The sequence below is a fragment of the Aspergillus costaricaensis genome (genome assembly GCF_003184835.1).
Source record: "Aspergillus costaricaensis CBS 115574 unplaced genomic scaffold BO79scaffold_1, whole genome shotgun sequence".
NCBI classification, from domain to species: domain Eukaryota; kingdom Fungi; phylum Ascomycota; class Eurotiomycetes; order Eurotiales; family Aspergillaceae; genus Aspergillus; species Aspergillus costaricensis.
Window position 1 is genome coordinate 1,042,851 of NW_020291801.1, and position 13,709 is coordinate 1,056,559.

General features: G+C 53.1%; 7 protein-coding genes across 7 annotated transcripts; 3 read left to right on the top strand and 4 right to left on the bottom strand.

Annotated features, from left to right (window-relative positions):
* Nucleotides 1–22: 22 nt before the first annotated feature.
* Nucleotides 23–1,368, bottom strand: BO79DRAFT_163107 (D-isomer specific 2-hydroxyacid dehydrogenase family protein; the record flags this gene model as incomplete). The annotated part of the gene is made up of 4 exons (XM_025679104.1): nt 1,156–1,368; nt 1,022–1,088; nt 665–948; nt 23–606 (listed from the first exon to the last, which is right to left on the bottom strand). The coding sequence occupies exons 1-4, from the start codon at nt 1,301–1,303 to the stop codon at nt 23–25; spliced, it is 1,083 nt and encodes a 360-aa protein (XP_025545191.1). The 5' UTR covers nt 1,304–1,368.
* A 1,182-nt stretch (nt 1,369–2,550) lies between these two features.
* BO79DRAFT_261435 (uncharacterized protein) lies at nt 2,551–3,732 on the top strand. The gene has a single exon (XM_025686485.1). It carries the CDS (start codon nt 2,653–2,655, stop codon nt 3,679–3,681), a length of 1,029 nt encoding a protein of 342 aa, XP_025545192.1. The 5' UTR covers nt 2,551–2,652; the 3' UTR covers nt 3,682–3,732.
* A 307-nt stretch (nt 3,733–4,039) lies between these two features.
* BO79DRAFT_184871 (GNAT family N-acetyltransferase) lies at nt 4,040–4,970 on the top strand (the record flags this gene model as incomplete). The annotated part of the gene is made up of 2 exons (XM_025680357.1): nt 4,040–4,554; nt 4,630–4,970. The coding sequence occupies exons 1-2, from the start codon at nt 4,125–4,127 to the stop codon at nt 4,968–4,970; spliced, it is 771 nt and encodes a 256-aa protein (XP_025545193.1). The 5' UTR covers nt 4,040–4,124.
* Nucleotide 4,971: 1 nt separating this feature from the next.
* Nucleotides 4,972–6,942, bottom strand: BO79DRAFT_206150 (sugar transporter). Its single transcript, XM_025681916.1, has 3 exons — nt 6,603–6,942; nt 6,148–6,545; nt 4,972–6,093 (listed from the first exon to the last, which is right to left on the bottom strand). Exons 1-3 carry the CDS (start codon nt 6,912–6,914, stop codon nt 5,094–5,096), a joined length of 1,710 nt encoding a protein of 569 aa, XP_025545194.1. The 5' UTR covers nt 6,915–6,942; the 3' UTR covers nt 4,972–5,093.
* Nucleotides 6,943–8,259: 1,317 nt separating this feature from the next.
* BO79DRAFT_184875 (nucleoside-diphosphate-sugar epimerase) lies at nt 8,260–9,514 on the top strand (the record flags this gene model as incomplete). The annotated part of the gene is made up of 4 exons (XM_025680358.1): nt 8,260–8,285; nt 8,345–8,550; nt 8,621–8,935; nt 9,009–9,514. 4 exons carry the CDS (start codon nt 8,260–8,262, stop codon nt 9,512–9,514), a joined length of 1,053 nt encoding a protein of 350 aa, XP_025545195.1.
* A 91-nt stretch (nt 9,515–9,605) lies between these two features.
* BO79DRAFT_184880 (NAD(P)-dependent alcohol dehydrogenase) lies at nt 9,606–10,874 on the bottom strand (the record flags this gene model as incomplete). Its single annotated transcript, XM_025680359.1, has 2 exons — nt 10,649–10,874; nt 9,606–10,577 (listed from the first exon to the last, which is right to left on the bottom strand). Exons 1-2 carry the CDS (start codon nt 10,799–10,801, stop codon nt 9,606–9,608), a joined length of 1,125 nt encoding a protein of 374 aa, XP_025545196.1. The 5' UTR covers nt 10,802–10,874.
* A 248-nt stretch (nt 10,875–11,122) lies between these two features.
* On the bottom strand, nt 11,123–13,647 carry BO79DRAFT_261448 (SLC26/SulP family anion transporter; the record flags this gene model as incomplete). Its single annotated transcript, XM_025686486.1, has 3 exons — nt 11,123–13,153; nt 13,199–13,344; nt 13,395–13,647. 3 exons carry the CDS (start codon nt 13,645–13,647, stop codon nt 11,123–11,125), a joined length of 2,430 nt encoding a protein of 809 aa, XP_025545197.1.
* Between the last annotated feature and the right edge of the window lie 62 nt (nt 13,648–13,709).

The window sequence follows — 13,709 nt, forward strand, 5'->3', positions numbered from 1 at the left end:
TTCATTCAACCAATAATGAGGGTTAGTACCCCCTCCCCCTCTTAAATCCGTTCAACAACTCCTCCCCTCTCTCCAATCTCCCCACATTCTCCCTCATAATATCCAGCGAACGCGGAATATACTCCCTCCCTGCGGAGCTGACATGCGGACTGATCTGCACATTTGGCGTGTCCCACAGCGGACTATCCTCCGGCAAGGGTTCCGGGTCCGCCACATCCAGCGCAGCTCCACCTAGCACTCCCTCCTTCAGCGCCTTAATCAGCGCATCCTGATCAAGCACCTTGCCGCGAGAGATATTCGTAAGATACGGACGCGGTCGACCCGCAGACACACCATTACTGAGGATCTCGAATTCCTCGGCTCCAAGCATGCGGGTGGTCTGCGGAGTCAGCGGCAGCGCGATCACGAGGTGGTCGAGTCCCAGGGACAAGAATTCGTGGATGGATGCTTTGTCTGTCCCATGGTGCCAGGATACAGGGATTGTGCCGTCGCGGTCGCCGGTGCCGGGGACGATGTAGCCGTTGTCTTTCCGGGAGGAAGGGGTCGGGCGCGGCGAGGCTGTGTAGGCGTGGATTTGCATTCCGAGGGCCGAGGCGACGCGGCCGACTTTTCCCATTGTTAGTATTTTTCTTGAAGATGTGCAGAGTGAAAGATGGGAATGTACTTTGTCGTCCGATACTTCCGTATCCAAGAATTCCAACTTTCCTACCAACTTGGTCATGGACGGTGTTCATGAAGTCGACATTCCTGGCCCAAATATGTTTCTGTTGGTTCTCATGGGTGTGGACGAAGCGTCGCGAGGCGACGAGCCAGTTCATGATGGTCCATTCGGCGATCGGGGGGCCGTGGATGCCCGAGCTGGAGGTCAGCGGGATGGAGGTTTCTTTGACGATGGGGTGGGAGAGGAGGTGATCGAGTCCGGAGGAGAGGGAGTGGATGAGTTTGATTCTGTTTTTAAATTGAATTATATTAATTTCGTTCTATTTCTGTAGCTGATTTTTGGGGTGACAGGGGGTATTACTTGGATGCATCTTCCGGGGCGGGGAGATTGCTCAAGGTGACGAGCAGAGTGATTTTGCGTGCGATTTCTGGTACGTTCAGCTGGTTAGTGATGATAGATTTAAATTGGACAGGGATTGAGATGCAAGCACTGACCAGCAGGAATTGGCGCGAAATTGGGCAGCTGCAGGATGGAAAGTTCGGCGTCGGGGAATTTGGCCTGCGTCTCGACGATCAGCCATTGCGGAAGATCGCGGGCGTAGGCGATGACTAGGTGCTCTTTGACGGGGGGTGCTTCGCCCATATTGAGAGTACAATACGTGTATTGGTTTGGAAGGACGGTGAAGTGAAATTGGGGATTATATTGAGGATATCAATGGAAGCAATGGCGCCATTGAGGGGATCTTTTGCGCTTCTTTCATTTATGCGCCGAATGTCCGGTTGCAGATGGATTAATAAGCGCGGGGAGGAGAAGTCGGAGATTAAAAAATGGACCCAAAGAAAGAGAGATAACAGAGATAGGAAAAACATCTTATCATCATTCTTTTCTTGTCTACAGCCCGACCAGTGTGAAGCTGATGAGATACATAACAGATGTCTATACATAATACGCATAACTGATGTTGCTTCATGGCAGTCCGTCTTACTTTCACTCCAAGACTCACAAAAGAAATTAGCCTCGGCCCGTAAAGCCATGACCGATCGGCGGTTCGCTTGCAGACGTCGCGCTGGATAGCTGCAGTCCCAAGTTTTGTGTTGCATCTGACAGCCTCACATCCATGGTTCGGACAGCCGCCGGCATCGCCTCAGCCCGCCATCCCAGTGACCTGTTTTTGCGACCAGTCACTCCGTCAAGCTGTGGAGATGCCAGACGGGATGCAGAACACGGGTTCATCGGGCGCCAAACTTTTTCTCCGACAACCAACACAGTCACACAGCGGGTGAACCCGTCGCGAACGGGTGGACGGGCAATTTAGAGCTTGTTTTCCCTGCAGGATGGTTTGTCTGCTTTGACAATCTCCATCAGCCGGACTCGTGTTGCCTGTCACATCACAATCGGAACAATGGCACGGCGAATCACATTGCGATCCCTCGGCTAGTTCGTTCCAACACATCCACTGGCTATCCACTGACATTCAGTGCTCAGGAACGCCAGGCCCGTTCAGCTGCCCCCAAAGCTGTCCACTGCATGTCCACCATGAATGGCCCACTGCCGACAAGCCAATCGGTTCCAACTTCCACCTCTCTCATCTCACTGCTGGCCAAGGTGCACGTCCCATGACTCGTGCCGAACTGTGTCGATCGCTGTGGGTCGAGGGTCCAGCCCGCCAGCTCTCTATCTTCAGAGTTTTGCCCGCTGAACCCTCGACGGTCTGACACCCCAATAATGGACCAATGCAGGGTGTTGTTTAGCTTCTTTCTGCTTTTCTTCCGCTCAGCGCACGGCATATCCGTCCTTAGCAGAAATTGTGGCGCCCATCAAAGTGTGCTGAGCAACCTATCAAACCCTTCAACACCATGCCGGAAATGACGAAAAGGAGCTTGGATCAAGCACCACCCCGCTACAAATAAAGGGGTTGGACCCTCTTCACGAGCAACTCAATCGCACACAATCCGCTAATCTTTTCACCCTCTCCTCTTCCTCAACTCACCATGGCCGTTCCTAATCGCCGACCCAACTTCGCTCGACGGCTCCTCCACGCCGCCTTCGATCGCGAAGAGCAAGGCCTTCCTCCTATCCCACAAGGACATTCTCATCACACCAACCCACCCTATGACATCCCTCTCCCTAACGGCAGCGCGAGCACTGCCCAGCCCATGCCGGCTCCTCCAACCAACATCCCAACACACGGCCCCATGCCAACAGCACACATGCCCGCAAACAAACCCCCTCTCACCATCTCCACGACACAAGCCAGCTCCCTCATCCCACCCCAAGACAAGCTCCTCGTCTTCCGCGCCCTCACCGGCATCGACAGCATCCCCGCCCTCAACACCCTGCACCACTTCAGTCGCACGGCCCCCAACATCGGCATCTACACGCGTGTCGTCGAGGCCGAAAAGTCCGCTGCCACGCGCTACCGCTTCTTCAGCATCCTCATCAACGTCTGCCTCGGTATTCAGATCGTTGTGGCCGCTGCCCTAACGGCTCTCGGCGCCGCCAGTGGTCCCCACTCCGCCGTGACGGCCTTTGGCGCCATCAACACCATCATGGCCGGCGTGCTGACCTACCTGAAGGGCTCGGGGCTACCGGATCGCTTGAAACACTATCAGAACGAGTGGCGGAATATACGGGAATATATCGAGCAGCGCGAGCGCGAGCTGTGTCTGGCTGGTTGTTCGTTAGATATTCAGGACGAAATCCAGTTCATCGAGTATATGTATGAGGGGGTCAAGAGGGAAATTGAAGCTACAAAGAGCGGAGAGAATCGTTCGAATGCTAGAGAGGGATTAAATCGCCGGGCGTTCTTACCTAGACAGGGAGGTCAGGCACAACAACATCCCCAGGGAGAGGGACACCACGACTACGGCTACGGCCACCAGGGACAACAGCCGCAGGCGTACCCACACCCATACCCACAGGCACCGGCTCAGAGTCAGACCCAAACTTACCCGCACGACCCGCGGATGTCGAGTCCAATGCGGAGTCCGGAGCCTGTCATCTTGGAGAAGACTCATTAGACCCCAGCCACGGAGGGTTCAACGCATATTGATATATGGATCAGAAATTTTAATGATAATGTTAATGTCTACGATAATTAAAGTACAGTCATCCAAGCGGATTAACAGGAAATGGTGGTGGCCTGACAGGAACCCACTAATGCATCTTAGCTACACACTAGTCCAACCAAGTGCCGGGCAGTAATCCTCATCTCACCCTCAGCCATTCATATCTTTGTACCGAGTGATTAGCGCGATTAGATACTATCTTAGCGTTAGTAAAAGAATCATAATCTCCGTAAGCCGTGCTGGCACAGCTAACTAGCCGGCTATTTAATTTCAAAGCAATTCCTGGCTTTTCTTCTCACACTTGGGGTGTGTCATTCTGTTCTGTTCAGCAAATCCAACTCCCAGTACTTACCAAAACACCAATATCATAAGTCTCAAAGAAGAAATAATACAAAATGCTCAAACAACTCCCCTGTACCCCCTCCGACGCCGACGCGCTCGCAACCCTCTACCTTCAATGCTTCACTACGCCCGTGGACCAGCGTCTTTGGCCCAACACCCCCGAGATCCACGCTTGGTGGGTAGCCAGCTTCACCCGAAAACTGACGGAGGGGCTTGATAAGTACCACATCCTGAAGGTCATTGATACGGAGAAAGATGACGAGCTTGTCGGATTCTTGGAGTGGAAGCTCCCTGCCCCCATACAGCAAGATCATCCAGCGAACGGCGATGAGAATAAAGACTATGCCGAGGGTAAAGACCCCGAAACTCAAGAACTCCTCGCCACGTATCCATCTCACGTCGGTGATATTGAGCTTCTCAAGGAAACATTGGAGCAGTTCAGGACTATGATTGGGGGCATTATGGGGGAGAGGAGGTTTTATTGTAAGGGACACCTTTTTATCTTTCCTCATTTCTTGGGTTAAGTGGTTTTGGTCGTGGATATGGCTAATTGATCAGATCTTAACATGCTTGGCACGAAGCCCGAGTACCGACGACGAGGCGTCGCGTCGGGGATGATCGAGTGGGGAACAAGCCGCGCGGATAAAGAGGGCCTCGAAACGTTCGTGGTTTCTGCTCCTGGGGCAAGGCCCGTGTATTTGAAGCATGGATTTGAGCTTGCGATAGAGGGAGAGGATCTGGGGAATTTTGTGCCTTGGTATATGGTTCGGAAGCCTACGGCTGAGGCAAAGAAAGAAAACAAGAGAGAGGTGGGATATGCGAAATGGTTGTTGGGAGTCTCTGCTGTTCTTGGGGTTGGGGCTATTATCTACCAAAGGGTGTATAGGAGGGCGTTGTAGACGCAATATCTTTGTATATAGATTTTTTCATGATAACTTGCCATTAATCGTCTCAATTTGCCATCAACCCAAGTACATATCTCATCACTCATTCCATGTCACATCAAGTCAATGAATACCCATCTAAGCAGCAGCCCGACCCTTCGTCTCAGGAACAGCCAGCCAAGCACCACCCATGATCACCCAAATCGCACCGCAGAACCACACTGCCGCGCCATCGGCAACAGCACCTTCAAATGTCGTGATAATACTGGCAATCAATCCGAAGATTCCCCAGCAGAAACCCACAACTCCCAGACCAAAACCACGGAACGGAGCAGCAAACACCTCCACCGAGTACGTAACCAGCACCGCCATTGTCGCTGTCTGCAAGAACGACAGAATGCACTCAAACGCGAGCAGCGCATCCCTCGAGCGCGACACCGTAGCCAAGAACATGAACAGACCCGTCAACACGGCGATGATAGATCCCGTGCGCTTGCGACCCAGTCCCTTCGCTTCAATGAGAAGACCCACGACGATCGGGCCGGGGATTGCGCACAGCGCCACGTACAGGTACCGGCTGTACAGGTATCCAGTAGTGACGGAAGTAGCTGACACCGCATCGACGCCCTTCGTGGCGAGGTACTTGCTGATGTAGGTCTTGTGCAGGGTAAAGGTCAGCCCGGTGATGGCCCAGAGAAGACAGAGAACGGGGAGGCCGATGGCACCGGCAGAGGACAGGAGGGACTTGGTGCGCGATTGGCGGCGAGACTCGGGGGCGCTGGCGTCTACGGTTGAGTCAATGCGAGCAAAGGAGGACTCCTCAAGCCAGGTCTTGCGGTTGCTGTAGGCAGCGATGTCCTTGACGAGCTGGGTAGCTTCGGCGTCGCGGCGCTTGGAGAGAAGATACTTGGGGGTTTCGCGCAGCGGGAAGGCGAATCGGCACAGGTATAGGAAGAGTGTCATGCAGCCAAAGGTCCACCAGACGTAGCGCCAGCCCTTGTTGGAGACGTAGTGGCATTGCGAGCTGCTGCTGCTGCTGCTACTGCTGGAGGGATCGGCGCGGGATTGGTGGGACAGGGCTGCGCCGGTGCTGATCTCGTCGGGACCGGTGCCGCAGGTGTATTCGGCGATGAAGGCCCTGTGATTATTAGATGATGTGATAGGACATTTTGTAATGGGGATATAGACTCACCATCCTACAGCTGCTGCTACCAGCTGGCCCAGTCCCCACATGGCACCCTGCATGGAGACAAGGAACTGGTGAGATGCGGGAACGGATTCGAGCAGAACCATCGCATCCACGACCTGATTACCGGCCACTGCAAAGCCAACAACAAAGCCAACGACACAAAGTCCGGTGAAAGACGGCATTCCGGCACCGACGAGACCACCCATTCCCATTAAGACCAGGGTGCTCGTGAAGATCCACTTCCGGCCCAGCATGTCGGACATCCAGGGCCAGGCGGTGGCGCCAGTGGTCAAACCGACGTACAGACTGATGAAAAGGTAGGCCTCTTTGTTGTCGGTGTAAAAGAACTGGGCTTCATTGGCGCTGGAGGGGGCGATGACCGTGAAAGACATCAGCCAGAACTGTATTGGTTAGCAAGGTAGCTCAAATTTTGCACTATTGCATAGGTCTTGACATACGCTATCGAGAAACCATCCCACACTAGTAATGATGAACAGAAACCACTGATACAATCCCATACCCATATCCAACATTGCCTGGTTCAAAAGCGCCGCCTTAGCTGCATAGACGGCGTCTGTCCCAGCGACAGATGTGGGAGTGTCAATGGTGGATCCATAGACATTGGTATGAGGTCTGTCAGTGGGCGCTTCCTTGGGATGAGCCGCTTTCTCAACATCCACCACCAAAGTAGAAGCAAAGGCACTCTGGGCCTCGATGTTTCTCTCACGAGTCACGCCATCACTGGCCGCTGCAATATGGTCTGCACCCATTTTGTTCGGATTGATCATTCAGAGCGAGCGAACAGTGAGGGGAGAGGGGAAGTGAAAACCCGGCAGCGAAGAACCCCGCTTTATGTAGACGCAGAGACACTGCGGATATCACCCGATAGCCAAGCCATCGAGTCAACTGGATCACATTTCTTATCTTCCATTGGTACGTAAAAGCTTGCCGCGGAGATATGCGGGTACTCGTGCATCGTGAGTCACGACGTGATGAAACTGATATTGTCTATATCAACCATGATTCTTGGTAGACATGACCGTAACAGATATAAGACTTTTGCTACTCTAAATGCCTCACAGGCCCTTGTATTTCAGTAAAAATTTGCGCAGCAAATCTCATTAAAGCGAGTTGCACGCGTGGAAGAAATTTCACCCGCCAGACCTCGGACAAAGCTGAGACCCACCTGGATGGAGGGGGCAGCGCGTCCTGTTCTTGGAGGCTTTCGGACTGTCGAATAAGAACGTTGGAATGGCTTGGAGCGGCATTTGAGATGTATGCCATTGGTAGTTCGAATTTTCAACCTGCCCAAGCTTCTTCAGGCGTGAAGAGTAACGTAGCAACGCTCGGGTCGAGATCATGCCATTGCGGGCGAGACCCCACCGGTGAAGAAAATTTTGATCATGTTGGTAATTGATAAGGGTGGATATGAAGAATACCTTATTGGGATGCTTCCATGGTTCAAAGATCTTATCTTTGGCCCGCAGTTCACAGTCCTCCGATTGTGTATAGGGCAGTGGTAGGATAGCTGACTTGCAGATTAGGGCATGTCACAGTCTCAGAGTTCTATCTGATCTTTGGCTTGTTGCTCGACAAACTCTCCAGTCCTGGGGAGACTACTTTCCGGAAAAGCAATGGCCTCATCAAAGGTTCATCCCCAAGCTGAAAATATCGCTCTACGGGTCCCAAAATATCCTGCTGCCTATCGGGACCACACCCCTCTACATCAGCAGTATGTCGAACTCAAGCCCATTAATTGAGCATCAGTAACACCAGAATACACCCGAAGTGTCCGGCATCCGGCAATTGCAGGAGGGGTAACAGGGTAGTCGTCGAACCCTGCATGCGGAGTTTAAGCTGAGTCGAGAAAGGGGTAACCCCGGACTTGTAGTCGGCGGAAGCCGCCGTCGGCCGAGCATTCCTAATACGGCAGGCGGAAAGGACTTATCAATCGCCAACTGGTGAATCCGACGTCATCGGCTTACGGACTGACTTCATCGCCTACAGCTATTATTAATGTCAATACCTCTCAGTTGAGATATAACAGCGTTACTCTCCAGACGTAACGAGACTTAGGTCGTAGCCAAGCTCTCTAAAAACATCATTCCAGGCAAAATGACCACTCTTCCCAAGATCTTCATGTACCACTCCACTCGGTCGTACTACCGCATTATATATCTCGCTAACACTTGACCTCCAGCACCGGCGCAACCGGCTACATCGGCGGCGATGCCCTCTACGCCATCTTCGCCAAGCATCCTGAATACCAATACACTGTGTTGGTCCGGTCCCCAGAAAAGGCCGCACAGGTCCAAGCCCAGTATCCTTCTATCAGAGTTGTCATCGGCGACCTAGACGACTCTGCCCTCTTGGAGAAGGAGAGTGCTGAAGCTGATATCGTTTTACGTATGCGTAACCCTGTTCCCTAGAGTCCATCGTTCTGGCTATCCTAGCAGTGTACTAAAAGGATACATAGACACCGCCGACGCCTCCGATCACGAAGGTGCTGCGAACGCCATCGCCAAAGGCTTAGAAAAAGGCCACAGCAAAGAGAAGCCCGGTTACTGGCTGCACACCGGCGGCACGGGTATCCTTACGTTCCATGACACGGATCGTAACGTGTTTGGTGAAGGTAGTGACAAGGTCTACGATGACTGGGACGGGGTGGACGAGTTGTTGAATCTCCCGGAGCATGCGTTCCATCGCAATGTGGATCGAGTAGTACTTGAGACGGCGAAAGCGAAAGGGTATGTGGTGAAGACGGCGTTGGTCTGTCCACCTACTATTTATGGTATGTTATTTTCTTTTCTTTTTTTTTTTTTTTGGAATTGAGGGTGGATGTGGTATTAATGGGTGTTGCATAGGACGTGGTCGAGGCCCTGTATCCGTGCGTGGACGACAAGTCTACGAGCTGGCCAAAGTGACCCTGCAGCTTAAGAAGGCACCGCTCATTGGAGATGGCAAGTCGATCTGGAATAACATCCATATTCACGATTTGAGCGAGTTGTATGTGCTGCTTGTAGAGGCGGCCGTGCATGGACGGGATGATCCTGAGCTGTGGGGGGAGAGGGCATATTATCTCACCGAGAATGGGGAGCATGTTTGGGGTGAGCTGGCTGTGGCAACGGCGTTGACAGCGACAGAGCTAGGTTTGCTTTCTGGGGTCGAGAAGGAGAAGATCAGTTTGGAGGATGCAAAGAGGTATGGCGGGTATGAGGCGCTGAGTTGGGGGTTGAATTCTCGGGGACGTGCCAGGAGAGGAGCCAAGGTGTTGGAATGGACGCCCACGCAGCCGAGTATTGAGGCGACGTTGCCGGAGATCTTGGAGGACGAGGTAAAGAGGATGACCACTCAGGCACAGAGGGCTTAGTCCGGATGCATGCGGGGATAGAACTATAGCTAGCTATCCAGCTTCATCTATTCGTTACATGCACTACTCAATCGATGCAGCAGACTGCAGCCTACTCCCCCACCGGCGTATCCACCCCCCTAATCAACGTCTTGATCCCCTCCCCTCTAGCCGTTGTCTCCCACGCCTCAACGGCTTCCTCAAACCCGACAATCTTCGTAATAAAACCTTTCAGCGAAATTCTCCCCTCTACAGCCATCTGCACCCCGAGCTTATAATCCCCTGGCCCATACCGAAAACACCCCTTAACCACCACCTCTTTCCCAACCACCGTCCCAATAGGAAAATCCACATTCTTCCTACCCAGCCCCGTCTGCATAAACGCCCCTCCAACCTTCACCACCTCTATCCCAAGATTAATACAAGCCTCTGCCCCCGTAGCCTCAATAACAACATCAAACCCTGCATTTCCTTCCTCATCACCATCGCAGAACCCCTCAACCAGCCTCCTCCCATCCACCTCCCCATCCCCAGACGGAACATACCCACCTCCCCAAGCCCCCTTACCCACCACGCTCTCCGCAAACGCCAACTTCTTCTCACTCAAATCCACCCCCACCACCTTACTTGCCCCAAACTCCCTCGCCACAGCCATACACAACACGCCCACCGACCCCGCCCCAAACACCACAACACTCATCCCAGGCTTCACCCCCACCTCCCTGACAGACCGCACCGCCACACCCAACGGCTCCAACAGCGTCGCCTCATCCAGTCCCAACGTCCCCTCCGGGATACGATAACAGTAATCGGCCGGTAACTTGAAGAAGCGAGTAAGCGTGCCGTGACATACACCCGGGACGGCGGCGAACTTCATCTCCCGGCAGAGATTGTATCGTCCGGATTTGCAGAGGTTGCAGCGGTGGCATGCGTAGCCGGGTTCGAGAGCTACGGGGTCGCCTGGCGAGAGGGTGGTTACGCCGGGTCCAACGGCGTGGACGATGCCGGTGGATTCGTGGCCCATTGTTATGGGGTTGGAGGGGGAGATGGGGCGGTGGATGCCGCCGTGGAGGTAGAAGTGGACCTGTTTCTCTTTGGTTAGGAGCTGGGTGGGTGGATAAGGGAATGGAAGGGAGAAGGAAGAGAGATATGTACATCGCTGCCGCAGACGCCGGTGTAGGCGATGCGAATTATTACGTCTGTTGGGGAGGTGATGGTGGGAATGGGTCGGTCTTCGTAGCGGGCGTCGTGGGCGCCGTAGAGGAGGCACGAAGGGTTGGACATATCGGTGAGGGAGATGGAGCCCATTTTTGTATTTGCTTGGTGATGAGCTGTTTGGTGTGTGTGTGTGTGTGACTAGGGAAATATTAATGGGAAAAAAGTATCAATCACATTGATGAACGGAAATATTGTTCTTTACCCCGCGAACAGTCTGATTTAAGATGCGGGGTTTCGCCGAGAGAGTCGCCGATGGAAATAGGTTGGGATCGTCGCGAAGATGGGACTATGTGGAGGTCTCGGGTAGCCCTACAGTCAGTCTAGTACTGGGGAAATATGGTTAAGTTTGTGTAAATAGGGTAAATATTGTCTAACTTATATTATTAACGAAGTTCTAACACGAAAGCCACATTAGCTGGCATGCACCTTGCCCGGAGTGTCAGACACCGATGCCATCACACATTCCAGAGCACTCGTCAAGTCAATATGGAACAATGGCAAGTTCACCCCAGTCACCACCGCCGGCTTGCCATCCCCGCGTCGCTGCACAGCTGTCCTCTCCGAGCCCTTGGCTGCCTCGTCCATTTCCCGTATACTCAGGACCCCGGCGTTCTTGTCATCCCTACTCTTGCTCTGTTTCAATTGATCACCGGCTTGCGACTCGATATCACTGGCCCGCTGGTCCGAACTATCTCCAGAATATACTGCCTCCGTGATGTTGAAGATTGGCTTCAACTCAGGCACATCCAAAGGCCGACCAAATCCCGCGGCAGCGAGAGCCCGCTTGGTCCATCGGTTGTTGATATGAGCGAAGTGCCACTGGACTCGGTCCGGGGCTGCATACCGGTCCAGCTGGCTCCGGACATCGATCAGATTTTGAACCGAAGTCACGTCGACGTTGTTGACGGCAGAGAAATCCAGAATGACTGCACGCAGCAAAGGTTTCTCGGTGGAGTTGGCGATCTGTTCGGCCTTGCTTTTGCGAGGGGCCGGGTCATTCCATGGCCGGTCGCCGGGGGTTGCATATAAGGATGGATTAGTGCGTCGGGTAGAGTCGAAGATGTGTTCGACCAGATTGTCGGTGTAGTGGTTGGCGTTGGGGTAGTTGAAGCCTTCGGAGACGCGGTAGATGAAGATGCCTGGTGCGGGCTGGGTGATGGGGATGGTCGGGTTGGAGCCGTCAGTGTGCTTCAAGGGGAGGAATACGGTTCGACTAGAGGTGTGCTTGTAGTCGGAACCGGAAAGCTGAGCGGCAGAGTTGAATTCCTTGGCTGATCCGGTCTCTTCTACAAGGTGGTCGCCGATGACGGAGTGGATCTGGACCTGGCCGAGGAACTGACCGCGGGCTTTGGCGATGCGGAATAGCAAGACTGCGACCGAGATGCAGATTGTGCAGTAGATGCCGTCTTCGATGCTGGAGAAGATAATGACGATGATTCCGACTAAAGCAATGACAGCATCAAGAGGTGACACGCGCCAGAATTGGTAGATGACTTTAGGTGGTGTGATTAAGTCGCCGACAGCATGAATGATAACAGCAGAAAGAGATGAGCTGGGAATGAAGAAGAAGAGAGCTGGAAGGGCGTAAATGGCAAGCAGAACAACAATGGCGGTGATGACGCCGGCCAGCGGCGTCCGTACACCGGACTTGGCTTTGATAGCAGTGCGAGAGAACGAACCAGTGGCAGGGTAGCCACCCAGGAAGGGCCCGAGGAGGTTTGAGATGCCAATAGCGATGAACTCCTGGGAAGGATTGATGGTGTAGTTGTTGACGCGACCGAAGGATTTTGAGATAGCAATATGCTCTATCACCAAGACAATCACTGCTGCCGGCAGCTCTTTTGCAAAGGTCTTGATAATATCAACGTTGATTTTGGGGACGCCCGCATGCTGAAACCCATAAGGAACTTTGCCCAGCATCTTGAAGGCCGGATTGTTGCGACGATGGAGGTTGACTGCAGCACTAATCATCGTATAGAACAGGATCACAAAGACCGTGCGAAGGGTATTCAGGAAAAAGAAGAGCTTTGCCTTCCGAGGGTATTTCCTGGTTCCATAGTTGCATGCCGCGCGGATGGCATATAGCATGGCAAGTGCCGTCAAGCCCATGGCAGCATCCATCTGCGAGGTGGGCAGATATTTCAAGGTATTGATGATGACCATGTATGTCGATCCACGGGTAGAAAAGTCAGCCGTTTCTCCCAAGACCGTCTTGACTTGTCCGGCGCACACATTGATCGCAGATCCGGTCATGAAGGCGGTAATCGCAGGAAGAGGAATGAAGTCGACGATGAATCCGAGACGGAACAGGCCAATGAAGGTCACGATCGCACCGCAGATGATGGCAAGGGCTCCGGCGATCGTAGGGCCGTCGACGTCAGGGTAGTCTTTTTGAACTTCGATGATGATGGTTCCAACTAAGGTGGACATGACGGCCACCGGCTGATCGGGTTAGTTGTTGTCGTGACAAGGAATTGGAAGACCTACGCCGATGGTGATATCCTTTGATGTGGCGAAAAACCAGTATATTAACACGCCCATAAAGGAGGAATATAGTCCATATTCGGCAGGTAACTTGGCTAGGATGGCGTATGCCATGCCTTGTGGGATGACCACAGCCCCGACAGTAACACCTATAGATGTAAGCCTCGCTCGCTTCCGCAACTATTATAAGGCATCTCACCTGCGATCAGATCACCGATGAACCACTGCAAGTTGTAGCTCATGATCCAGTGAAGAAAAGGGAACAAGTCGTAGAAATAGCGACCAATTTGGCGACGGGAGGGTACGAGCTCGCGCAGCCATTCGCCGGCTGTTGGCTCTGTTTCGACATAATGGCCAGCAGTATCTGACCCATCACGAAGATATGGGTCGGTGTTCGATGCCAGATCGATCCCGAGCACCTTTGCCAGAAGATGGCCAACTTTTGTGGTCATTTTCCGTGTCAGCAGACAGAGCTTTCAGATCTGTGGCATATACCGATGAGGAATGGGATCTG